Source organism: Podarcis tiliguerta (assembly GCF_965153285.1).
Source record: "Podarcis tiliguerta genome assembly, chromosome: 3".
Lineage (NCBI taxonomy): Eukaryota > Metazoa > Chordata > Lepidosauria > Squamata > Lacertidae > Podarcis > Podarcis tiliguerta.
In genome coordinates this window covers 109,530,731-109,556,005 of record NC_139536.1, presented here as the reverse complement: position 1 = coordinate 109,556,005, position 25,275 = coordinate 109,530,731, and the positions used below count along the sequence as shown (strand labels likewise).

Below are 25,275 nucleotides of genomic sequence, written 5' to 3'. Positions count from 1 at the left end.
AATAGGTACGGCTCCAGCGGGAAGGTAAACGGCGTTTCAGTGCGCTGCTCTGGTTCGCCAGAAGCGGCTTAGTCATGCTGGCCACGTGACCTGGAAGCTGTACGCTGGCTCCCTTGGCCAATAAAGCGAGATGAGCGCTGCAACCCGAGTTGGCCACGACTGGACCGAATGGTCAGGGGTCCCTTTACCTTTTAGCTCCAAGATTAATTGCCGAATCCGCAATGCCTGGGTTGGGTGATGGCCTGAACCATCTTTCTCTGACTTAAGTCTCCTGAGTAGGCTACCATTTTTTGGTCAGACATGGCACCTGGCAACTTAAAGCCATGCATCTGGTCATTTTAAGATTTGTTATCTGGTCATCATAGGCTGCTTAGAAGCTTCAACCAGTGCACAGTGAGGTTCTTTGTCTCCTAAAATGGGAGGGATGCTGAGAGCATATTACACATGTGCTCCTGTTGAATTTCTTATCCAATTCAAGGCTCTGTTGTTGATCTTCTAAAGCCCTAAAACAGTCTAGACCGTTTCGGGACCATTACCTAGGCTACTTCACAATCCCAGGGTGATCGAAGCTGCCCCTGTAACGATTCAATGTTCAAACAGCTAAAATGCACCAAGAAGTATCTTCTGTTTATGGAACACCCACTTCCAGGAAAACTGGCTGCTTTCCAAGCGAGAGCATATTTCAGAAGCTTATCTCTTTGTGCTGGCTTGTGTGGGTCAGGGATAAGCTGATGACCGGTTAGTGAATTGTCATGTAATTTTAGTGCCCGAAAACTGATTTTGTTTATATTGTTCGCGGGTTTAAATGCTTTTTCCATTCGCCAGCCCCAGCTTTCTGGGATGGCATTAAAATAAACAAATTAAATGGATGAAAAATGCCGGGCTCTTTATTTAAACTCCTGTTATGCATGCAAGTTGACGTAACCATTGACTTCCTGAACTATATGGGAACCGTATCTAGCAGTGTACTTCTACCGGAAAAGAACCCTAGCCTGCTCTCAGGAAAGCTAATAGGCTTTGGCTCTTCATTTTGTTGCTGGATGTTTATAGCCGTATGCTGACTGCATTTTCCTTCCCCTAATGGACAGAATAAGCCCCTGTTGAAACTCAAAGAGCAGGAGTGGAACAGAAGAGTCAACAGCAACCATACAGCTCTTAATTTCCGACTTACCTTTAAAAGCATTTGTTCTTTAGCTATTAATTAAGGCATCCAAAGATTTATTTTGTCCAGGGCTTATATTTTCAGGTCTTCCATTTATACCGTTTATTTAGTCTAATTGAAGTTTAATTGAAATTTCCTCTTAGTACAAGATTGAAGAGGGGAGAGCGGCATACGATTCTTCATGCTGAGGTCAAAAATAATGAGTGTGTCGTTTGTTTTCAAGGGTAGTCGTGTTGTGAAGTCAAAGTCTAAAGCAAAGTACATTGATTTACAGGAAATTGCTCACTTCCATATATGCTAGTCATTTACAAATGTATTTAGAGGGCCCCTCGAACGCTGATAAGCTTTGCACTAGTAGTGCCAAATCTGCTTCCAACAACGTCAGTGCCTCTTTAGAAATTTTTTATGCCCACTGCTGGTATTCAAAGTTCAGAAAAACATTTTATTTACAACATCCTACAGCGGACAAAGGCAAAACTTCCACTGTTCCAGCAGCTGGGAGTCTCTGTACAGAAACACATCTAAGCCAAAGGAAGTGAGGAAAACATTCTTTATTTCCCCTGAAGCCTATTATTAATTTTATCGGCATCGTTATTATCATCCTCCTGACCTCCCCAGATTAAAAGCTATTCATTGGCTTACGAAAGTGAAGCTGATCAGGTCTACGGCACTGATGCTAAATTAAACTGGTACTCTGTGCACTGCAAAACGAGCGGAAAGATCCAACGAATTAGCAGTTGTGGCGACAGTACCCAAACAGTGCATTGATGCCAGTTGGGTGGCACTATTAACATAAAACAGTGTCCACATAACCCCACAGTTGTGTTTTGATGGTGGAAATGCACCCTGTTCTTTGTGAGCTAATCCTGGGAGCAGTAAGAGCTAAGGGAGTTCACCCCGATCGAAAATAATTTTTTAAAAATTGGAATGGATTCCATGAAGCAGCACATGTTCATATCCCCTTTGGAACAAATCTTTGGAACCAACCAGCTCTAGGTGTACCAGCAACAAGTGGGAGAAATTACCGTATTTTTTGCACCATAACACTCACTTTTTTCCTCCTAGAAAGTAAGGGGAAATGTCTGTGCGTGTTATGGAGCGAATGCCTGCGGGTGGCGGGCATTCTGCTGCAGTCGTGAGCAGAGGATCCATGGTTCCCCTTCCTTCCCTCCTCCATGGTTACAAAGCATGGATCCACATGGATCCTCAGGATTTTTGCATTGGGCTACTCCAAACTCACTGTCAGATCACATGTCTTTGGCCACAGCATGAACCACAAAAATCATATATCCACTATTTCGTTTAGAATATTTTTTTCCTTGTTTACCTCCTCTAAAAACTACGTGTGTGTTATGGTCTGGTGCGTGTTATAGAGCGAAAAATACGGTATATTATTTACTTTTAAGTAGCATTACTTATTAATGTGAATTTCCTGACATTCTAAATTTTGTAGCTACCCATGTTTGTTTTCCCACAGGTACCTAAACTAGCACTTACCAGGTTACCTTCCTAAGATTTGTTATAGTTTTTCCAGACATATTAGACACACAGTTATGTGTTTTATTTACTTTAATCATTGATCCGTTGCATGAAACATTTGTTAGTTCATTTGATCAGGTTTAAAGACAATTGGAAGTACCCAACCCATAAATTAAATTAAAATACCGACTGCAGATTTCTCTGTGTTCAACAACCCTAGAAACGTAATTGATATTAACAGTACAATTCTATGCATGAAGCAAGCCCCAATGAGTTCAACAGGAACATACCCCAGGTAATTGTGTACAGGACTGCAACTAGGGCTATCTTTCATCTTTAGCAGATGAGGCGTCTGGGTACAAATATCCACCCAGCGCCCCAAATTACCACAGATTGGGGGGGCGAAGCTGTGCACTGCCGGCCATGGGGGGGCCACAACTCTTCCCCATGCCGCTTGGGAGAGCGATCCCCACAGAGGCTTGGAAGGGAAACTGTGTGCCTGCCAGCCATATAGTTGGCAGGGCGCAGCTTCCATCCTAAGCCTCTGCAAGGATTGCTCTCCTCCCGCTGAGGCTTGGGAGGCAAGTTGCATGCTTGCCAGCCATATGGTTGACGGGGCGCAGCTGGCAGGCGTGCAGGGAAAGTGGAAGCCACCAGCAAAGCTGCGCAGCTCCCCCACTGGCTGGAGTGCCCCTGAGAGGCCGGCGCCCTGGCGCAACGCACCACTAAGCCCTATGGGAAAGACAGCTCTGACTACAACCAACAGGATCAAGAGTCATTATTGCAGGGGGTTGGACTAGATTACTCTTGGGGTCCCTTCCAACTCTACAAATCTATGATTCTATAAAATGATCAATGGAAGACCCTCAGGGGAATGGTGTTGTTGTTTTTATTCACTTTTTTCCAATCAGTACAAACGCCAAACTAAAAAGACATGTACCCTCAGGGGAATGGTACACTGGTGCCTCGCAAGACGAATGCCCCGGAAGACGAAAAACTCGCAAGACGAAAGAGTTTTCCGTTTTCTGAGCTGCTTCGCAAGATGGATTTCCCTATGGGCTTGCTTCGCAAGACGAAACGTCTTGCGCCTTTTTTTAAAAAACCGCCAATGCATTCCTATGGGAAACCGTCAATACACATTGGTGCTTCGCAAGACAAAAAAACTCGTAGAACGAAAAAACTCGCAGAATGAATTAATTTTGTCTTGCGGGGCACCACTGTATTTACCAGGCAGGTTAAGTTTCAGGTTTCTTAAAGTCAGGTTTGTATACACACTTTCCTGATTCTCCACGGTGCAATAGTCACCGATGTGGATATCATGAGGTGTCACAGACCAATGTGGATCTGATGGGAGCACGGTTTGCTTACATTATTAACAGTGCATTGAGTTCCACTGCGTTCAACAGGACTTACTCCCAGGCAACCATCAACTGGGTAACGGATACATGGCAAAAACCTAATAGTATTTAGCCAGTGATATAAATTAGATCTTCAAAGATTAGACTTGGGTTTTTATTTTTGCTGAGAGTATCCATGACAGAAAGCAACACATCGAAGCATCCACACATTCGTCCCGTATCCAATCCAAACCGTCTCCTTTTGTTCGCAACGCTGATATCTCTTCCTCCAAACTGTTAGCGGAAGAATGGTGGAACAAAACCCAATATTGACTAAATCACTAGAACTTGGAAGCTTTTTGGGTGTACATGATTAATCATAAAAAAAATTAACGGGGATTTTCTTTCTTTCCCAAAGAAGCCATTTTCATGTTTATAACAACATGAAAATAATTTAGTATCTGAAAATTCCTCTTGCCTCTGTCTACCAATATGTCTACAGTACTGCACATAATAAGGCGGCAGAAATCCCGTTCAAGTCAATGGGATCTCATCAGACTAACTTTCTACACAGCTGTAGCCCAAGCATAAAGGTAAAGGTAAAGGTAAAGGTACCCCTGCCCGTACGGGCCAGTCTTGCCAGACTCTAGGGTTGTGCGCTCATCTCACTCTATAGGCCGGGAGCCAGCGCTGTCCGCAGACACTTCCGGGTCACGTGGCCAGCGTGACAAGCTGCATCTGGCAAGCCAGCGCAGCACACGGAACGCCGTTTACCTTCCCGCTAGTAAGCGGTCCCTATTTATCTACTTGCACTTTGACGTGCTTTCGAACTGCTAGGTTGGCAGGCGCTGGGACCGAACGACAGGAGCGCACCCCGCCGCGGGGATTCGAACCGCCAACCATGCGATCGGCAAGTCCTAGGCGCTGAGGTTTTACCCACAGCGCCACCCGCGTCCCAAGCATACATCCACCCAAACTTCCACCAAGATTTCAAGAACAGAAAGAAATAATCATTGCCTATCTTGTACTTGCATGAAAATATTCTGACCTTAAACAGTGAGAAACTCCATTTTGGCTAAGGTTAGGAGAGAAGTGCTTGAACCTGATGAGGAGATCTGGGCAATATCGTTTCCGGATCTTTATAGCCATTGTCTGGATTCATTACAGCTGAATATACTTCGCTATAGGCTCTGCAGACTAGTTCCGTGGACAGTTTTATTATCTGCTGTCTAAAACAAAACAAAAACACAGTGTTGAGAACAAAATATCTCTTTGCATACTTCTGCACCTTTGCAGAAATTAGTACAGTCAAACCTCAGATCCCGAACGCCTCCATTTCGGAACATTTCGGCTCCCGAATGCCGCAAACCCGGAAGTAAGTGTTCCGGTTTTGGAACGTTTTTCGGAAGCTGAACGTCTGATGTGCAGGAAGCTCCTGCAACCCATTGGAAGCCGTGCCTTGGTTGTTGAACATTTCGGAAGCTGAACGGGCTTCTGGAACAGATTATGTTCAACAACCAAGGTTTGACTGTAGTGGGTAAGAAAGTGCCAGTGCCCTTTCCTCCCCAAAAGCTACCGTGGGAGAACTCTGAGCAAGTGGGCGTCTCTTGCAGACCTGGGGATCAGAGGGCAGACTGCCGTCAGGGAGGAAAGTGCAGAAAGGAGGGAGGACTGGGAGACCCACAAACTGCAGTCTGCCCTCTCTTGAGCCCAATTGCTTTATTTCAGCTGCAAAGCACTGCTAATTGCCATTGGAAAGAAAGCAAAATCATCTCCCACCCCAATGGATTTTCATAGCTCTCCATTTTTTAAAATCACAGTGATGGAATTTGGGCTTCAAGTGATCAGCAGTTAATTGGTGTGATTGCTTTGTACTAGCCCATTTTATAAATAAGTATGTTAAGAAACCGGGTGCTGTGCTATATTTCATTGATCTGAAAGCTGCCATTTGACTCAATTTCTCGTGTAAGACTGTGGGACAAGTTGAACTCTTCCAGTATAGATAAAATATTGTTCTTGATTAAATATCTATATAAAAACACTGTGCTGAAAGTGCGTTGCTCTACAAAATGACAGCTCACAGGATCCGTACCAGCCACAAAGCAAGGTTGTATCCTGGCTCCCGCACTGTTTAATTTATATATAAATGATAATGTCCAGAGTTTAACATCCCAAGAGTATCATGCCCCTAAATTGGCCACAAAAGCCATCCCTATATTATTATCCGTAGATGATGCGGTACTTCTATCTCAAACAAAAGTGGGCCTAAAAAGATTGATGAGGGCATTCTCCGGATACTGCCAAAGAGAACAGCTGGCTGTGAATTACAAGAAAACTAAAGTCATGGTGTTTTCAAGAAACTATATGGATAATCAGCTGATATAACAAGTTAAAAGTCTTTAAATACCTTGGCCTTATTTTCAGTCACCAGGGTCATGGGGAGCACATCAGAAATATGCAAAGGAAAAAGTGTCTCAAAGCACCCAAATTCTGACACGCTTTTTCCACACAAAAGGTGGCAATCGCATCAGCACTCAAAGTGTTTAAAGCTAACCCCTTGGTGTGATGGTGAAATCAATCCCTCTATGTCTCCACATAGGCACAGTATGGAATTCCCAGCAAAGGGGGTGAGGGCATGCTGTGGGCATTGTCCCTTTGCCACCCAAACAGTTGACTAGTTGCAGGAGGAGGATGGGGAGGTGAGCAAACAAAATGATGGGCACAACCAGCTCAATAATGGATAATGAACACTGACTGCAAGGGAAGGACTTTGGGCCAAGCAGTCCTGAGATGAAGGTCCTTCCAAGAACCTCCTGCTGCCATCCTCTGATGCAACTGTCAAAATTGTCAACCAAGAGGGTGGAGAGAACAGGGGCAAGAGGACTTTGGTCAAAACTCTAAAGACACTGCCGGTTTGGGTCTGTGCATGCCCACTGCCAAACTGTGGCTTATAAAGAGGTTGAAGGTGCTGGTTTTGACCTTTAAAGCCCTATGCGGCCTAGGACCCACGTACCTACGGGACTGCCTCTCCTGGTATGCCCCGCAGAAGACCTTAAGGTCCACAAATGACAACACTTTGGAGGTCCCAAGTCGCAAGGTGCTTAGATTGGTCTCAACTAGGGCCAGGGCCTTTTCCGTACTGGCCCCGACCTGGTGGAATGCTCTGTCACAAGAGATTAGGGTCCGCAGGGCTGGCAAGACAGAGCTGTTCCGCCTGGCCTTTGGTTTGGACTCAGTCTGACCCTTACGTTTCCCTCCCCTTCTGGTTTTGATCTATGGGATACTATTAAAATGAGGGTGCATTTTAAATTGTATTTTTAACCTGTATTTTATATTGCCCCCCCCAAAAAATTATGTTTTTATTGTAATTTTACTGGTGTTAGCTGCCCTGAGCCCGGCTCCGGCAGGGGAGAGCAGGGTATAATTATTATTATTATTATTACATGGAATGATGAATTCTGATTTGGATCAGAATCTACAACCAAAGAATCAAACCCAAAGCCAAAACGCTTACTTCACGGTAGCACTTAGAAGAAAGTTTATCTGTGGCATTAGCAGTCCATCGGGAGCCGACAAATAACGATCAAACTGGACCTAACGCAAACAGAAGAAGAACAGGCATTAGGCACTAAGCATCTCACCCAATTTTTCTGGAATCAAGAGAGAAGCTGAGGAGATTTCACCCCTCCCATATCCAAGAATCTCCTGAGGAGTCTGCTGATTCTGCAGAGAGGAGGAGGCGTGTTCTGCTCTCTACTTATTCTGCTCCAGCACCACATCAAAGAGTCGGTCAGTCAGTCAATAAGTCAGTGTGTCGGAGAGAGAGAGACTGAGTGTTAGAGATCCTGTGTATAGATAAGGTTGCTGCTAAGAGCAGCTGCAGGCACTCAATGCGGTTTAGCATTCATTTATGCTTAGGCTCATTTAGCTCTGTATATAGTTATATAATAGTTGTAGTTATATAATAAAGAGAATATTCTACAGAGCTGCTCTCCGAGTTGTTTATATACTCTGCTAGACTCTGCTGTGCGACGACTGTCTACTTTTGGAAGTGAATCCGGTGCTCACAGCTCTAAGCTGTGAGTCCACAGCACTTTGACCTGTTCCTGTGCAGAAGGTGGTCTCTGGAAGTGCTACCCAGCTCGCCTAGCCCAGTCGGGGCTGAAGTGGATGAGTCCAGTTAGTGGCACTGGCTCAAGGGCAATGCTGACAGAAGCTTCATGGTGGAACTAATGGCTGTGACTGGGGTGGTTGACCTTCTCCTCCCTGCCTGCTGTGATCCTTATGAAAATCAGACCCCACCACATACCTTTATTTACTGGGGTTGGGGGAAGCCCTGATGTGTTTCAGAACAATGCGTTTAGCTCCGTGTCTAAATTTGGCACCGAAAGAGCAGGGAAGCAAGAGGATGGGACTATGGGCAGCTGGAGACGGCTACCTGCTCCACTTGATTTCCATCTATGGTGGAGGTCTGAGTTTGAGGGCTGTTCATGCACAAGAGGATGGGAAGCAGGGCTGTGTATCCTAGCCTGTCCTCCCTGTCAGGAGCCCCTCTTCCTTGTGTCTGCTTCTCCCCTGCTCCCTAACCCTAACTCTTAATGCCTGTGTGTGCAAGTCTATCATCTATTTCAGGCTTCCTCAACCTCGGCCCTCCAGATGTTTTGAGACTACAATTCCTGATCAAGGTGTCTCCCCTGTCAGGTAAGTAGAAGAAACCAGAGGCCTTTCTCCTGGGCATGGTCGGCCAATTGGTGCCAAAGAAGGATAGAACTTTTTTTACGTATGCAACAACAGCAGCAAGAATACTCATCGCGAAGTATTGGAAGACACAAGATCTACCCACCCGGGAAGAATGGCAGATGAAGTTGATGGACTATATGGAATTGGCGGAAATGACTGGCAGAATCCGAGACCAGGGAGAAGAGTCGGTGGAAGAAGACTGGAAAAAGTTTAAAGACTATCTACAGAAATACTGTAAAATTAATGAATGTTAGAACAAAGTAGGAATGAAGTTATATGGCTTTAGTAGAAATGTTATAAGGATTAATAGAGTGTTAAAGGAAAATAGATTAATAGAGTGTTAAAGGAAAAAATAAGGTTAATAGATTAATAGAGTGTTAAATAGATTAATAGAGTGTTAAAGGAAAAAATAAGGTTAGAATGTCTTAAGATAACTATAGGATAGAAAACAGAGGAAGATGGAAAGGAATTGCTGAAATAATTAATAGAAGTGGAATACAAAAAGGGAGGTGTGAGGAGGTTGCTGAAATAAGTGAATGGAAGATAAGATATTGAAATTGTTTGATGTGTTTTAAATTGTTTTTGTTTTGTTTTGTTAGTTTAATGTGTTAGTGTTAGGTGTTAGTGTTATGTAGTGTTTTTGTATTGTATTGTATTGTCCATTTTTATTTCTTCTATGTAGTGTTTAAATTGTTGGAAAAGTAATAAATATTATTTTTTTTAAAAAAAGAGACTACAATTCCCATCATCCCTGACCACTGGTTCTGCTATCTAGGGATCATTTTGGGCCTACAACATCTGGAGGGCTGAGGTTGAGGAAGCCTGATCTATTTCAGCTGCTCAAATTAAACCAATGCCACTGTTATCAATTACTAGAAACAACTTTTGGACATATTTCAAAATGATACAACAGAACCTTACACCAGAATAGAATTTGCTGAGTACCGTATTTTTTGCTCTATAAGACTCACCTTTTCCCTCCTAAAAAGTAAGGGGAAATGTGTGTGCGTCTTAGGGAGTGAATGCAGGCTGCGCAGCTATCCCAGAAGCCAGAACAGCAAGAGGGATCGCTGTGCAACGATCCCTCTTGTTGTTCTGGCTTCTGAGATTCAGAATATTTTTTTTCTTGTTTTCCTCCTCCAAAAACTAGGTGTGTCCTATGGTCTGGTGCCTCTTATAGAGCAAAAAATACGGTATCTTTCTTACATGGCCTTACATAAGATACATAAGATACCACTGAATATGCTCGCTTTAGTCAAAGCAATTTTCTGTGCTAAGGGTTTGTGTCAAAAAAACCACACAAATAAACAGCCAACATTCTTTTCGGTTATCTGCACCAATGTGGTGTCTCATTAAAACTTTATGGGATAGTTTAATTTTCATGCAATGTTGCAGTGTTTCAGGCCTCTTAGCACAACGAAAATATTGTTCTGAAAAACATCAAAATAAAACCAAAGCGAATGCACAATTTGGCTCAACTTTTGCAAAAAAATAATGACGAGGGCATACTTCAAGGTTCATTCACAGCCCCATTTATTGATTTGGAGTGGAACAGCTGGAAGAGAGGCAAGTCATTCAGTTCTAAACTTTCTTGAGACTATGAAGATACCCCTATCATCCCCATACCCTAACTGAGCCAAAGCACATGTCATTGGAAAAAAGGGTGCATTGCTTCCTTGTTTACCCCTGCCTCCTCTTGCCCTGGTTTCTATTTAATAATTACTTCCCCCCACCTAAAAAAACCCAAATACAGCTAGAAATTAAATTCCAGTATCTTACCATTGCAGCTTTTAATGACATGGAATCCATACTGGGTACATTTGCCAAGGGACCCTAAAAACACAGCAATGGTAAGCAAACAAATAAATATTTAACCATCACTGTTAAGGAGTGCCGTTGGTTTGTGTATCTCAAAAAGAAGGCACCTCTGTGCCACACAGCAAGCCCCTTTTGAAACTGAGGGGGCTTTCAATAGTAGCTTTTCTGCTGTTCAAAGGGCTGGGGCAGGAAAATGATGCCCAAAGGCCCAAAGTAGCACTTTGGTTCTCATCCAGATACAGTAAATGTGTATTTGCAATTCAACGTATTTGATCAGTTGATCAGAGTTCCCATGTGATGTATCTTGTACTGATTTTGTGTGAATGAGTGTGCAGGATTACATACATTAGACACCATCTCTCTCCCTAAAAATTAAGCATGAGAATATTCTCGAGAATATTCTCCGGAGAATTCTCTCCACAAACTGTAAATTCTAATGTAAGAACCAGTTTGACAACCCACATTTAAAAAATCTAGTAAATAAGAAGTCAAGCTGTAATATTGCCAATGTAAGTAATGAATAATGTTTTTTTTTTTATCCAGTTACATTACTGGGCATTGTGTCATTCACCATTGCCAGTTCTGAAATGTGAGCTACAGAAAACTTTTTTTTTTTTTTAGTTTAAAAAATGCTATTCATTTAATTTGATGAACATTTGAATTCATATGTATTTGAACTATATGTAATAGCCTTTTTTCTATTTTGGTGTGACCTTATTCTCATTGTAGATATGCTTATTAAAGAACGTACTCATGTAGTGGACCTGAGATTTTTTTTACATTCCTTTAAAAGCTACATTTCGTACACACTCAACATAATTAGAATTCAAAGTTGATGGTAAATATACGGTTAGCGGCAGGCTTAGTGATTAACGTGAGTCATTCACGTTGAATTTTCAATTTCAAGCTTGGTGCAAAAAATCAAAGATGTGAACTCACTGCATTGCCCCACTGAATAAAAGTATCTGTACAGTTTTTGGTTGCCATCTGAACAAGTTTACCCATGAATAAACATGTATATTAACTAATTATATCATTTCCAATGCATTAAAAGGAATATTCTATTTTAAATGAAAATTCTCTAATATTCTCATTAATCGAGAATATTCTCCAAAAGATTATTGTTGAGAATTTAACATCACTACCCTTGACACATAAATCAGATTACATCTTAACTGCACCACAACCGTTTTATTTACTCGCAGTTTGGGACAGAAGTGGTCTATACGCATTTTCCCCCCAAATTATTCCTTACCTGCTCTGGTTTGTGCTGCTGTACAATGTTATAGATGTAACTCAGGCCCACTCTATTCAATACATAGGAAGCTTGCTCATTTATAAGGGTATCCAAGTGCGCTTCAATCTAAAAGACGGAAGGAAGACATTTCTTACTTATCGGAATGGTAACTAAAGAAACAGCTTGTCGGCGAAAGCAATTCGGAAGAAAATCACTGAATGCAATGGAAGCACTTGACTATGTTACGAAATTAAGTGCATTCAAAGCGCATTACATATGGGCCAATAATAATAATAATAATAATAATAATACAGTAGTCCCTTGGGTTATGTTACCTTCAGATAACGTAACTTTTGGGTTGTGAACGCGTCAAACCTGGAAGTGTGTATACTTCTGGGTTTCGCCGTGCATGCATGCGCAGAAGCACTCTGCGTGCTGCGCACAGAAGCGCTCTATTACGCCGCGCACATGCGCAGAAGTGGCACCTCGTGTTGCGGACTTTTTGGGGTACGTAAGGACTCCTGGAACGAATTAAGTTCGTATCCGGAGGGTCCACTGTAACTTGATCCACCATACTAAAGATTTTGAAGAAACAGAGGTTTCCCTCCATCTGCCCCTAAACAGCAGATGAACCAGCTTTCATTGGCTGGTCTGAGTGGCTGCTGCCCATTGGGGAGTCAGAGCAGTGAATGCTCCAATGCATATTCACAACCAACAGGTGGATGGAAGCTACTGCTGGAGGAAAAATGGGGTGGGAAAAGAAAGGTCCTGGATCTGAAACCAGCATAGTAAAGATGCGTTGCCACACACCCCTGCCCTCCCAACCTGGTTAGTGCAAGTGGCAGGGCTGTGATGCTCCAGTAAGTCCTGCCATTGCTGCCCAGGGGTTTGGACTGTCCCCAAGGCAAAAAGCCAAACACCCCCCCCCCGACTCATGATTCAGCTCTCCCGGACAAACCACAGGTTGTCAACCATATGGTAAAGCTTGGTTACAGCTCACGGTTTGTCTGGAAAGAGTCAAGCCATGAGCCCTGATCTGGATGAAAATCCAAGCCAAACCATGGTTTAGGCTCAGTGTAGCATAGTTTCAAAATGACCAGGGAGGAGTTAAAGAGGCTGAAATCTCCTCACATGGAGCCCATGCTTGTTGTGCTAAGCCATTGGTAGGCAAACTAAGGCCCGGGGGCTGGATCCGGCCCAACTGCCTTCTAAATCCAGTCCGCGGACGGTCCGGGAATCAGCATGTTTTTACATGAGTAGAATGTGTCCTTTCATTTAAAATGCATCTCTGGGTTATTTGTGGGGCCTGCCTGGTGTTTTTACATGAGTTGAATGTGTGCTTTTATTTAAAATGCATCTCTGGGTTATTTGGGGGGGGGGGCCTGCCTGGTGTTTTTACATGAGTAGAATGTGTGCTTTTATTTAAAATGCATCTCTGGGTTATATGTGGGGCATAGGAATTCGTTCATTTCCCCCCCAAAAAATATAGTCTGGCCCCCCACAAGGTCTGAGGGACAGTGGACCGGCCCCCTGCTGAAATGGTTTGCTGGCCCTTGCTGCTAAGCCATGTTTTGGCTTACTGTTATATGCAAAGTAGGCCAAATAGGATTTATTTTGTTTTGAGTTGCAAACAGATGGAGGACTAGCACATACATCACCCCCCCCCAAATATGGGCATAATCCACCTCCAGAACCATACATACCCATTTGATAATTCCAATCTGTTTTCGCATTTTAACTTTTTAAAGTACGATAGTAAATATTTCTTGATTATCTTGCTTTATCTTTTGCAAACTGCTTTTGAGATTTGTTTTTGTTTTTTACACATCAAGTGCTGTACGAATTTAATGAAATAAATAAAAATAACCTCACTCAGATTTTGAACAGGAGTACAATCTCCCAAAAAGGATGCAATTTGGGAACAGTACTGAGACCTATCCATTCTGAAGGAAATCAGCTCTGAGTGCTCACTGGAAGGACAGATCCTGAAGCTGAGGCTCCAATACTTTGGCCACCTCATGAGAAGAGAAGACTCCCTGGAAAAGACCCTGATGCTGGGAAAGATGGAGGGCACAAGGAGAAGGGGACGACAGAGGACAAGATGGTTGGACAGTGTTCTCGAAGCTACCAGCATGAGTTTGACCAAACTGCGGGAGGCAGTGGAAGACAGGAGTGCCTGGCGTGCTCTGGTCTAGGGGGTCACGAAAAGTCGGACACGACTAAACGACTAAAGAACAACAACTGAGACTAATCCATCCAATCCACTTTCGCAATAAGGGTGCATTTGGAGAACGGCGTCTCACTCCGTTTATTCATCCGTAATATGCACTGCCCATCGAAACAAAGCTTATCAAGGCTCTAAGGAGGGGCAGCTGCTGTAAATAGGATTTGACAAATTTAAATGCATGGCGAAGATAGTCTGGTGAACTCTGCAACTCAAGCATCACTTCCCAGGCCTGCACAATGATGCCTGATTGTACCTGTCTATCATTTCCCTAAGCTCCACTGGATCCCTGCCTCATCAGGACTCTATTAGGAAAACCTAGGAAATGCAAAAAATCAGCCAACCCGAATATTAAGAGGGAGGGCATTTAAAAATAAAGATTCTAACACAGAGGGAAAATATACGTAGTTTGTATGTGGTGCCTTTCCTTCATGTAAAGAAAAAAAAGGAGCTTGTATTGTAAGGAATGGGTGAAGCATTTACCTGCTTCACTACTGCTGTTTTGTCTTAGGTAAAGATAAAGGGACCCCTGACCATTAGGTCCAGTCGTGGCCGACTCTGGGGTTGCGGAGCTCATCTCGCTTTATTGGCCGAGGGAGCCAGTGTACAGCTTCCGGGTCATGTGGTCAGCATGACGAAGCTGCTTCTGGCGAACCAGAGCAGGGCACGGAAACACCGTTTTCCTTCCCACCAGAGCGGTACCTTTTATCTACTTGCACTTTGACGTGCTTTCAAACCGCTAGGTTGGCAGGAGCAGGGACCAAGCGCAGGGATTTGAACTGCTAACGTTCCGATCGTCAAGCCCAAGGCTCAGTGGTTTAGACCACAGCGCCACCCGCGTCCCTCTGTTTTGTTGTAGCTTCCCGCAAATTACGTTTCTGTGGTTGTACACATTTGTATGTTGACTTGACATACAAAGCTGTGAAGATACACACATTTTGAGTAGCTTGTTTCACATTTACCGTATTTTTCCATCTATAAGACACTCCCAGGTATAAGACCCCCCCCCTTATTTTTAGAGACTCAATTTTAAGAAAATGAGGGGAGATGGACCAAAGTTGTTGAGTTTTTCCCCCCACCGCCGCGGGCAGGAAACGCTACCTAGGTCAGGGGAAGTTGCGCTCCCCCCAGTCAGCCAGTTGGTGAGAGCACAACTTCCTCCATGCCACTGCGCGCGGGAAACAATCTAGGGAGTGTTTCCCGCTTGCTGCGGCATTGGGGGAAGTTGCGCTCCTACCACTATCCGTGTACTGGACAACCCCAGTTTTTTGACATGATATTTGAGTCAAAGAACCTTGTCCGATACACAGAAACATACGACATTCCCTGTCGGCATTTTTCCATCTCCGCCAAGCTAAGCAGTTGGCGCCTTACCTCTCTTGCCCTGACCTAGCCACTGTGATCCAGGCGACGGTCACCTCCAGACTGGATTATTGTAACTCGCTCTACGTGGGGCTGCCCTTGAGACTGACCCAGAAACTCCAGCGGGTGCAGAATGCTGCAGCGAGACTCCTTACGGGGTCTTCGCTGCGAGATCACATTCACCCAGTGCTATACCAGCTGCACTGGCTCCCGGTGGAGCGCAGGATCAGGTTTAAGGTGCTGGTTTTAACCTTCAAAGCCCTATATGGCCTAGGACCCTCGTACCTACGGGACCGCCTCTCCTGGTATGTCCCACAGAGGACCTTACGGTCTTCAAACAAAAACATCTTGGAGGTCCCAGGCCACAGAGAGGTTAGGCTAGCCTCAACCAGAGCCAGGGCTTTTTCGGCTGTGGCTCCGATCTGGTGCAACGCTCTGCCACAAGAGACTAGGGCCCTGCGGGATTTGACATCTTTCTGCAGGGCCTGCAAGATAGAGCTGTTCCACCAAGCCTTTGGCTAGGGCCAAAGAACTCTAGCCCAATGGTTGCCATCAATTTGATTTGAATTAATTTTATAATGAAATGATTTTAGAATGTTGTATTATTTTATTGTTGTTAGCCGCCCTGAGCCCGGCTTCGGCTGGGGAGGGCAGGATATAAATAATAATAATAATAATAATAATAATAATAATAATAATAATAATAATGTTTGATAGCAAAGAAAGCATTGGGAGGTTGACTGGACGTTTACCTGGTACTGTAACATTTCTAGCCGTTTATCTGTGAATTCAAACAGAGCCAGCGTTGTCTTCATCATATGAAGCGAATTCACCATGAAAGTTGCCATGTCAGCAGACCCCAAGTTACTGGCAGACACAGTGCACATCTGCAACAGGGGATCCAGGACACAAGAGAGAACCTAAGAGGAAGAAGAGCGTGCAAAAAATGCTGTAACTGGTGAGAATTCTTGTCCATTCCCCTTTCTCTACATCTCCCAAAGCGGAGGAATGAGGCTGAAACGGGGGGAATGGCATTTGCCTCCGAAAGGAGCTTCAGGCGCTACAAAGAAGCATTGCCAGCCATTAGCGCTGTCTACTGCACAGTCAGCTGGCTTGTTAAAAGTCTGAAAAGGATGTTGCACAGGGAAGTTGCGCAAGTGTCATTGCCAGCCCGATGCAGACGCAACAGCTTAGGCAACTGGTGATGCTTGCTTATGATGTCCAAGCCTTGCTCAGAGATAAAGGCAGGTTCGAATTACAAGGAAGATGGATATTTAAACCAAACGTTCCAACAGCTTCCTATCAGGAGCAGCACAGCAACAAGGCAGGCTGCAACAGCTCCCTGGTTTTCAATGCAACAAGCAACTGTCTGGGGTGCCTTGCGTGGTGGACATCCAAGCTCAGGGTCACGTCACAGGGCCACAGAATAAAGCTGAGACTGCTCATCGCTGTTGTTTAAACAGAAGAGAAACAGCGAAGATGGCACTTAAAATGAGGTAAACAGGAAAAGGTAAGGCCTGAGGTCAAGGGAGAGCCAGCAAGGAGAAGACCTGTCCTGTGCAAAAACAGAGAATAATTGAGAGAGGAGGAATCTCCAGCACTCAACGAGGTGAGGTGGGGGCTAGGTCACATGATCTACCCATGTGACATTGTTAGACATCTCTGCTGCCAAACATAAAACAACGTTTCCTCTCGCAGTAGAGCCCCAGACACAACTGCAGGAGCTGCTCACCACTGTCTATTCTTGATCCTGATCTACGCAGAATCATAGAATCATAGAGTTGGAAGAGACCACAAGGGCCATCGAGTCCAACCCCCTGCCAAGCAGGAAACACCATCAGAGCACTCCTGACATATGGTTGTCAAGCCTCTGCTTAAAGACCTCCAAAGAAGGAGACTCCACCACACTCCTTGGCAGCAAATTCCACTGTCCAACAGCTCTTACTGTCAGGAAGTTCTTCCGAATGTTTAGGTGGAATCTTCTTTCTTGTAGTTTGGATCCATTGCTCCGTGTCTGCTTCTCTGGAGCAGCAGAAAACAACCTTTCTCCCTCCTCTATGGGACATCCGTTTATATATTTGAACATGGCTATCATATCACCCCTTAACCTCCTCTTCTCCAGGCTAAACATGCCCAGCTCCCTTAGCCGTTCCTCATAAGGCATCGTTTCCAGGCCTTTCCAGGCCTTTCCAATGCCACTTCTGCTATAATTAGAAACTGCCACGGATCCAGCAGTGTTTCTCCTCTTTTTCCATTGGGAAACCTAGCGTGGAATTTAATTGTCTGAATCATGGTTTCTGTCATTCCATCCCCCCAAAGCCCCTCCCTCAAGTTGCTGTGGCTCCTTGCAATTTCAACCAAATTTACCTGCCCAAAGTCAGCTTGGCGGGTATCCAAAGGAATGACGCAAGAGTCGTGCGATGCTAGAACCTCCCGCAGCAGAGCAAGGGTCTGAGTCAGTGCAGAGCTTGGGCCAAGATCTGCAGGCGGCAGTTCAACCTACAAAACAAATTACAACTTATTACTAAACTGAAAACTATGGAGAGACCTGGTCTGAATAGAGATATTGGATTCTTGTCTCATTACATACGCTAAAGCTATTTTTGGTCATCTGCATACTATCCCTTGCTTTTTCCTGTAGGACTAATGAAGTTGTTAACAGTCGTCAACAGGTTTACCATACCCATTGAGTCAATCACCCATCTCCTACTACCCGTCTGAGAAAAACCCAACCCCACCCTCCCACTACAGATAAGGGTCTGGTGACTTCTGTTTCAGTGTATCTGAAGAAGTGTGCATGCACACGAAAGTCCTAACCGAATGGATGCAGTTGTGTCTGGGGCATCATTCTGCCCGGACACTGAGGTCCAGCGCTGAGGGCCTTCTGGCGGTTCCCTCGCTGCGAGAAGCCAAGTTACAGGGAACCAGGCAGGGGTCCTTCTCGGTAGTGGCACCCGCCCTCTGGAACGCCCTCCCACCAGATGTCAAAGAGAAAAACAACTACCAAACTTTTAGAAAACATCTAAAGGCAGCCCTGTTTAGGGAAGCTTTTAATGTTTAATAGGTTATTGAATTTAGTGTTTTGTTGGAAGCCGCCCAGAGTGGCTGGGGAAACCCAGCCAGATGGGCGGGGTATAAATAATAAATTATTATTATTATTATTATGGATGATTGATTGAGCATGAACCTTGCTATGTAAAGAGCTTGGAAACTCCCTATATAAAGGGCATGTTGTGGGCCTGTCAACATACAGGAAGCACATCAGTGTACTATACCATGTATCAGATGTCTGTCCATCCCATGGTGGCATCCCTTCAAGGGGGCGACAGCCACATCCAGCCCCTCTGCCTTCCATAGCTCTGTTACAACCTAATCCCTTTGCATTGCTTACCACCAGCAAAGATCCTCTTCTTTTTTTTTTTTCAGCCAAGGTCTCGTTCTGACGTGTGGGCCTGGTGTTTGTTCAACCTTACTTTCAGATGCTGGGAGAGTGAAAACCACAGCTCTCTGTCCACAGTGCGTATGAGAACTGCTCTGTTATCCTGAACAGCCCATCAACAAAATCTGTGTGAATTTCTTAGCTGAGGAGATGCACGTGAACTGGTGAAGAGCCAATGTTTTAATGTAGGAAATTGTCCTGGCGGAATTGTGCACCACACACGTGTCTACTGCAAGCCTAAAACCGTTCCTTAAAATTGGCTGATCTGCCGTGAGACTCCCTATGAAAATGTTAGGATATTTCCGTTCCACCTTAAAAGGGAGCAGGATGTTTGTGTCACAGCCTGCGTATTTTCCTGTTTCACAGGATGTTTATGTTGTGTCTTTGCTTTCGTTTCTCTATGCCGGAGCTCTGAAGCAGGCAGTCATGTTTTTCTTTGTTCTGACGAACGCTGAATAAACTTGAAATTAATGCTCTCCTGACTGCATCTTTCGCTGTGCGTTATCTGCTGATAGAGCGTGCACGGCTCTGGAATGTGGGAAGTTATTTCTGGAGCTCGTGTTGCTAATTGCTGATACTGCGTGTCTACGGGAGATCGATGGACGTCCGGAGACGACATGGAGTCATGATGGACTTTGTCTCCCTGGCAGTATCCCAACAGAAAACACTGTACTCTGAGAAGCTCGTGGGTGGTCACCAGGACGCTCAGCAACTAGAAGCAGCTAACAACTGAACCATCTGAAATGCACCGTATTTTTTGCTCCATAAGACACACTTTTTTCCTTCTAAAAAGGGGAAATGTCTGTGTGTCTTATGGAGTGAATGTGTGGTCGATCGCTGGGTCCCTTTCCAGCCCCGCCCCCTTGCCCAGGCCTCCATTGTTGAATGTTCTGCAGGCAGAGGCTGTTTGTTTCCCCAGCGACATGTGACTGGCTGATTAGATTATGTGTCTGGAAACTGTAGAAACGGCTCCCTTTCCTTTCCTAAAGAAGCTGCAGAACTGTGAGTTGAACCCCATAAAAACAGGATTTTTCCCCTTTGCAAAAGAAGCTGCACAACTTTGAGCTGATCCTCAAAAAAAGGGGTTTTCCCCCCTTTGCAAAAGCTGCACAACTTTGAGCTGACCCTCAAAAAAGTGGGCCTTTTCCCCTTTGCAAAAGAAGCTGCACAACTGTGAGATGATCCCCCCAAAAACGGGGCTTTCCCCCTTTCCTCCTCTAAAAACTAGGTGCGTCTTATGGTCAGGTGCGTCTTATGGAGCACGGCAGTTATGCCTCAAAAAGGGAGCAGGTGCCGGGGAGTGCATGAAGGGACGAGGGCAAGTAGCAAGAAATCCAGTACACTGACTCAGCTTTCTTTTGCGTATCAGGGCCAAAAACAGAGGACTACGAAAGGGCGAAGGATTCTCCCTACCTCCCGCCCTGATTTCTGGTGCGAGCACCAGGACAGAACTGAGAAACACCTTGCACACTAGACCACTGATGTAAAAACGTTGCTGGATTTTCATAGTGAGAGCTCATACATTCTGGTGTAGTCTGTCACTGCTACGCTATGTAGACACTTGGGATCATAGTTGCTGTTACCACCATTGCTGACCACTATGGATCGGCGATGGTGGTAACAGCAACTATGATCCCAAGTGTCAACATGGCGTAGCAGTGACAGACTACACCAGAATGTATGAGCTCTGAGTAGTGGCAGTTAGAGAATAACTGGCAACTTTTACTCTTAGCGTCCCAACGCAAATATACGCGGTGTGAGTTTACTGATTTGTTGACCTGCGTTCATTTCAGGTAGGTGTTCCTTAGCAAAGTATACTAAGTTTGTCACTCAGTGGCCTCGTTTCACTTCTTTTAGTGCAAAAGGCTTTAAGCGCCAGTTTTGAGGTGGCACTGAAGTAAACGGTATTGACCAGTGGAAGGGGGAAGGTGCAGAATGAGGAAAGGGCAGAGAAGTCTGGTGAGCAGCATAGGCGATACTCGGCAGCGAAGGGTGCTGATGGACCAGGGAGTTTCACATGGTGCTAAGAAGGCAACGGTGCACAGATGAAATGCAAAAGCCAACAGCGAAGTTGGCGATCACTTCGATAGTACAGAATTTGGACTTCCAAGCTTGATACCTGCACAGAGGGTCCACTGACAATGCTACAGAACCTACAACTGAAGAAGTAGGGAAGGGAGAGTTGACTAACCCCTGAAACAGACCTTATCCATCAGTTTGCTTGCATGAAGGCTCAAACTGTTGAAGAATATCTTTTTACTCAAGACATGCATCTCTTCCATTGTAGTTAACAGCATGGCTGCGGTGTTCCCCACAATATTACTGGAAATTGGGAGACAGAAAGAGAGGCAGTAAGAAATTTCACGATAACCAAAGCAGACATACTGTATATCAAAGTCCAGCTATTTAGCCCAATAAAATGCTACAAAATGTCTTCTGAAAAAGTATCACCTAGTAAGTAAGTAAAAAGTATCACCTAGTAAGTAAAGGAAACCTATATATTGCCTAGTGATTTTAGGTGTTCTCTAAAGGCAAGAGGAGACGTGGGTGGCGCTGTGGTCTAAACCACAGAGCCTAGGACTTGCAGATCAGAAGGTCGGCGGTTCGAATCCCTGCGACGGGGTAAGCTCCCGTTGCTCGATCCCTGCTCCTGCCAACCTAACAGTTCGAAAGCACGTCAAAGTGCAAGTAGATAAATAAGTACCGCTCCAGCGGGAAGGTAAACGGCGTTTCCATGCACTGCTCTGGTTTGCCAGAAGCAGCTTAGTCATGCTGGCCACATGACCCGGAAGCTGTACGCCGGCTCCCTCGGCCAATAAAGCGAGATGAGCGCCACAACCCCAGGGTCATCCACAACTGGACCTAACGGTCAGGGGTCAGTTTACCTTTAAAGGCAAGAGGCCACCAAACTCTGAGGAGTGGGAAGCGTGCGGCCTCCCAAATGTTGTTGGATTATTACTATCATCCCTGACTACTGGCTATGTTGCTTGGAGCTGAATGGAGTTGAAATCAATGGAGGGCCCGAGGGTTCCCATGGCTCTGCTAGATGCTGATATTACTGAGTTCCATAACTTATAACAGCTGGTTTAATGTGGAACATGTACTTGCTCTCATCAATGAATACATGGCTTTGAAGTAAAGTGAACTGACATGATTCTATTCTCCTTTTGGAAATTCTGCAGGAAAACTGGAAAAGCAGCACAACTTCAAAGCTGAGTGTTTTGCAAAAGGATGCTTTTTCTAATGGCCAATTATGGTCTGACTAGTTGCCTTGGAAGCTGAGCATAATGGTACTATCATTGCTTGAAGAGGGCAGGAGCCCAGGGGTGTAATTTTAAACAAGGAGCAAAATGAACTGAAAGCACATCGAAAGGGTTTTGTTGTGATAACATCAGAATATTTTTTTTCCGAATACAAGTTATAAATAGTATAGAGATTATCTTTTTAATAAAATAAAGATTTCTTACTTACTAAAAGCAGTACTAGGACTTTGTTATTTTCCTCCTCAACGCAAAACCAACTCTAAATTCTAAACACTGTAATGCAAAGCAAGGAATTTGCTTTTCTCTTTTGTTTCCGTTTACCTGATGGTGTGGTGGTAAAATTTGAGAAGATTAGAAATTTTATACAGCAGGACTGCTCCTGGTTCAGCTACGATCACCTGTTCAATCCTAACCTGATAAAATAGATTGACACAAACATTAGTTATGCAGAAATCTTTCACATCCTATTATGAAGACAACGTCTATGTTGTCTTCAAAAGGGACGCGGGTGTCGCTATGAGTTAAACCACAGAGCCTAGGACTTGCCGATCAGAAGGTCGGCGGTTCGAATCCCCGCGACGGGGTGAGCTCCCGTTGCTTGGTCCCTGCTCCTGCCTAGCAGTTCGAAAGCATGTCAAAGTGCAAGTAGCTTCCGGCGGGAAGGTAAACAGTGTTTCCGTGCGTTGCTCTGGTTCTCCAGAAGCAGCTTAGTCATGCTGGCCACATGACCCGGACACTGTACGCTGGCTCCCTCGGCCAATAAAGCGAGATGAGCGCCGCAACCCCAGAGTTGGCCACGACTGGACCTAATGGTCAGGGGTCCCTTTACTTTTTTTATGTTGTCTTCAAGCAGGTAAGACATTAGGGGTGGGGTGGGGGTTGGGAGGTATGGGTGCGGCAGCAGAACTGCTGGATTGGTTCTGCTGATGCCCTCATCCTGCCGCTGCCCCATCCCAGTATTCAGCAGCAGGAAACCAGGGCTGCAGTCTTGGCCCTCCCATTAATCATGCCTGTTTTACTGGGACCAGTAACTTGAGGCACGAAACGATAAAAGTTTTGCTTCAAATGAGGTTGGAAAATTCATCATGACGAAATAATTTAGGGAAAGAAGAAGCCAGTATTGTTTTGATGAAATATATAACGAGAACAACGGACAAGTTTCCAACAAGTTTTGTCCTGCTTTTTCTTGCTTTTTCCACTCTTTGTTTATTGGCTATATGGGAAAATGCACCTTGTTAATAAATGCAGTCTTATTCCAATGGGGATGCGGGTGCCACTGTGGGTTAAACCACAGAGCCTAGGACTTGCCGATCAGAAGGTCGGCGGTTCGAATCCCGGCAACAGGGTGAGCTCTGGTTGCTCTGTCCCTGCTCCTGCCAACCTACCAGTTCGAAAGCATGAAGTGCAAGTAGATAAATAGGTACCACTCCGGCGGGAAGGTAAACGGCGTTTCCGTGCGCTGCTCTGGTTTGCCAGAAGCAGCTTAGTCATGGTGGCCACATGACCCAGCCAATAAAGTGAGATGAGCGCCGCAACCCCAGAGTCAGCCACGACTGGACCTAATGGTCAGAGATCCCTTTACCTTTACCTATTTCAAGGGCACACATAAACCAACATACTCCACCTACCTTCAGAGGCCGGCAAACTCCTTCTGTGATGTGTCCAATCACTTCTTGCATATTTTTTTCCACTCCTGAAAGGAAACATAGCAAGAGTTATTCAGAGGTATTTCAGCAACCATGCTTCCCATTACCACACGCTCCCTTGAAAAAAGTCACACCTAGGCAGCTCTAACACATCACAGATTCTGTGAGAATTGTGTATATTTTCCCCTCATGCTATAAGCTGCCTTGAGCATGGTTATAATTATGGAAAGTCGGCACACAAATAAAATGATTATGTATATAAAACCGCCCAAATCCAACTTGTTTCCTTTCGACATTTTTCTGTGCACAGCTTGGACTTGCCAACACTTTTTTTACAATCCTCCATGCCCCCATACCCCAGTTACACAGAACAAATATCAGCTGAAGCACACTGGCACATGTTTATCGCCACATACATCTTTCCCTGGAGATTCCAAATACACATTTCCTATGTGGTGGGATTGTAAAAAATTATTGGGAAATGATCTATAACGAATTGAAAAAAAGGTTTAAAATATGGCAGAATCCGAGACCAGGGAGAAGAGTCGGTGGAAGAAGATTGGAAAAAATTTAAAATATATTTACAGAAATATTGCAAAATTAATGAATGTTAGAAGAATGCTGGAATGAAGTTATATGGTTTTAGCAGAAATGTTATAAAGAATTAAGCAAAAACTGATTGTTAATGGGCCACAGTGGGAAATTTTAAAGTTAGATTGTGTTAAGATAAATTATAGAACAAAAAATTGAGAAAGTTGGAAAGGATTTGCTGAAATAGCTAATTGAACTAGAATACAAAAAAGGGAGGTGTGAGGAGGTCGAGGAAACAAGTAAATGAAAGGTAAAGATATGGAAATATTGGATGTGTCTTTAAATGTTTTTGTTTTTCTTTTTGTTCTGATGTATTTTTTTTTTGTCTTTCTTTTTATTTTCGATGTATTGTCTGTTAAATTTTTTATTGTTTTTTTTCTTTTTCTTTCTGTAACTATTAAACCTCTAATAATTTTTTTTAAAAAAAGGTTTAAAATAACATTTGTAAAGAAACCAGAAGCTTTTCTGTTGGGTATTTTAGGGCAAGATATGAAGAAAGAATTGAGGACACTACCGTATTTTTCGCTCCATAGACGCACCTAGTTTTTAGAGGGGGAATGCCAGGAAAAAATAATATTTAAAGGGAGCACTGAGCAGAGCCTGTATGCATCCCAGGCTCTGCTCAGCGCTCCCTTTAAAGAGCTGCGTGGAGTGTGTGTGTGGCGCTTGAAGGCTTTTCCCCGAGGAGGGAGAAGGGCAGCCCGTCAGTTCCTTCTCCCTCCTGGGGAAAAGCCCCCAAGAGACACACACACACACCATACGGATCTTTAAAGGGAGCGCTGAGCTGAGTCTCCCACCTGCATTCACTCCATAAGACACACACACATTTCCCCTTACTTTTTAGGAGGGGAAAAGTGTGTCTTATGGAGTGAAAAATACGGTATTTATGTATGCAACAACAGCAGCAAGAATTTTAATAGCACAAAACTGGAAGATGGGAGAAATACCATTCAAAGAACAATGGCACGAAAAATTAA

General features: G+C 44.4%; 1 protein-coding gene and 1 long non-coding RNA gene across 4 annotated transcripts in view; one reads left to right on the top strand and one right to left on the bottom strand.

Moving 5' to 3' along the window:
- The window catches only part of COG6 (component of oligomeric golgi complex 6), a 74,509-nt gene that overhangs the window by 32,773 nt on the left and 16,461 nt on the right, over positions 1-25,275 (bottom strand). The window contains exons 11-21 of one of the 3 annotated variants that reach the window (XR_014509979.1): positions 23,690-23,754; positions 22,383-22,474; positions 21,003-21,120; positions 17,727-17,858; positions 16,112-16,279; positions 11,792-11,899; positions 10,498-10,551; positions 7,493-7,572; positions 4,927-5,207; positions 3,860-4,552; positions 2,714-3,599 (exon numbers count right to left, since the gene is read on the bottom strand). Coding sequence is in view for 2 of the 3 variants with exons in the window: in XM_083435352.1 (XP_083291478.1) it covers positions 5,060-5,207; positions 7,493-7,572; positions 10,498-10,551; positions 11,792-11,899; positions 16,112-16,279; positions 17,727-17,858; positions 21,003-21,120; positions 22,383-22,474; positions 23,690-23,754 (965 nt within the window). In the remaining variant the exon portion in view is untranslated. Of the gene's footprint in view, positions 1-1,224; positions 1,411-2,713; positions 3,600-3,859; positions 4,553-4,926; positions 5,208-7,492; positions 7,573-10,497; positions 10,552-11,791; positions 11,900-16,111; positions 16,280-17,726; positions 17,859-21,002; positions 21,121-22,382; positions 22,475-23,689; positions 23,755-25,275 lie in introns of those variants that run through there. The other 2 variants (XM_083435351.1, XM_083435352.1) reach the window with 2 other exon arrangements.
- Positions 23,761-25,189, top strand: LOC310675271. Its single transcript, XR_014510016.1, has 2 exons — positions 23,761-24,214; positions 24,727-25,189. It is a non-coding gene; the product is annotated as an uncharacterized lncRNA (long non-coding RNA).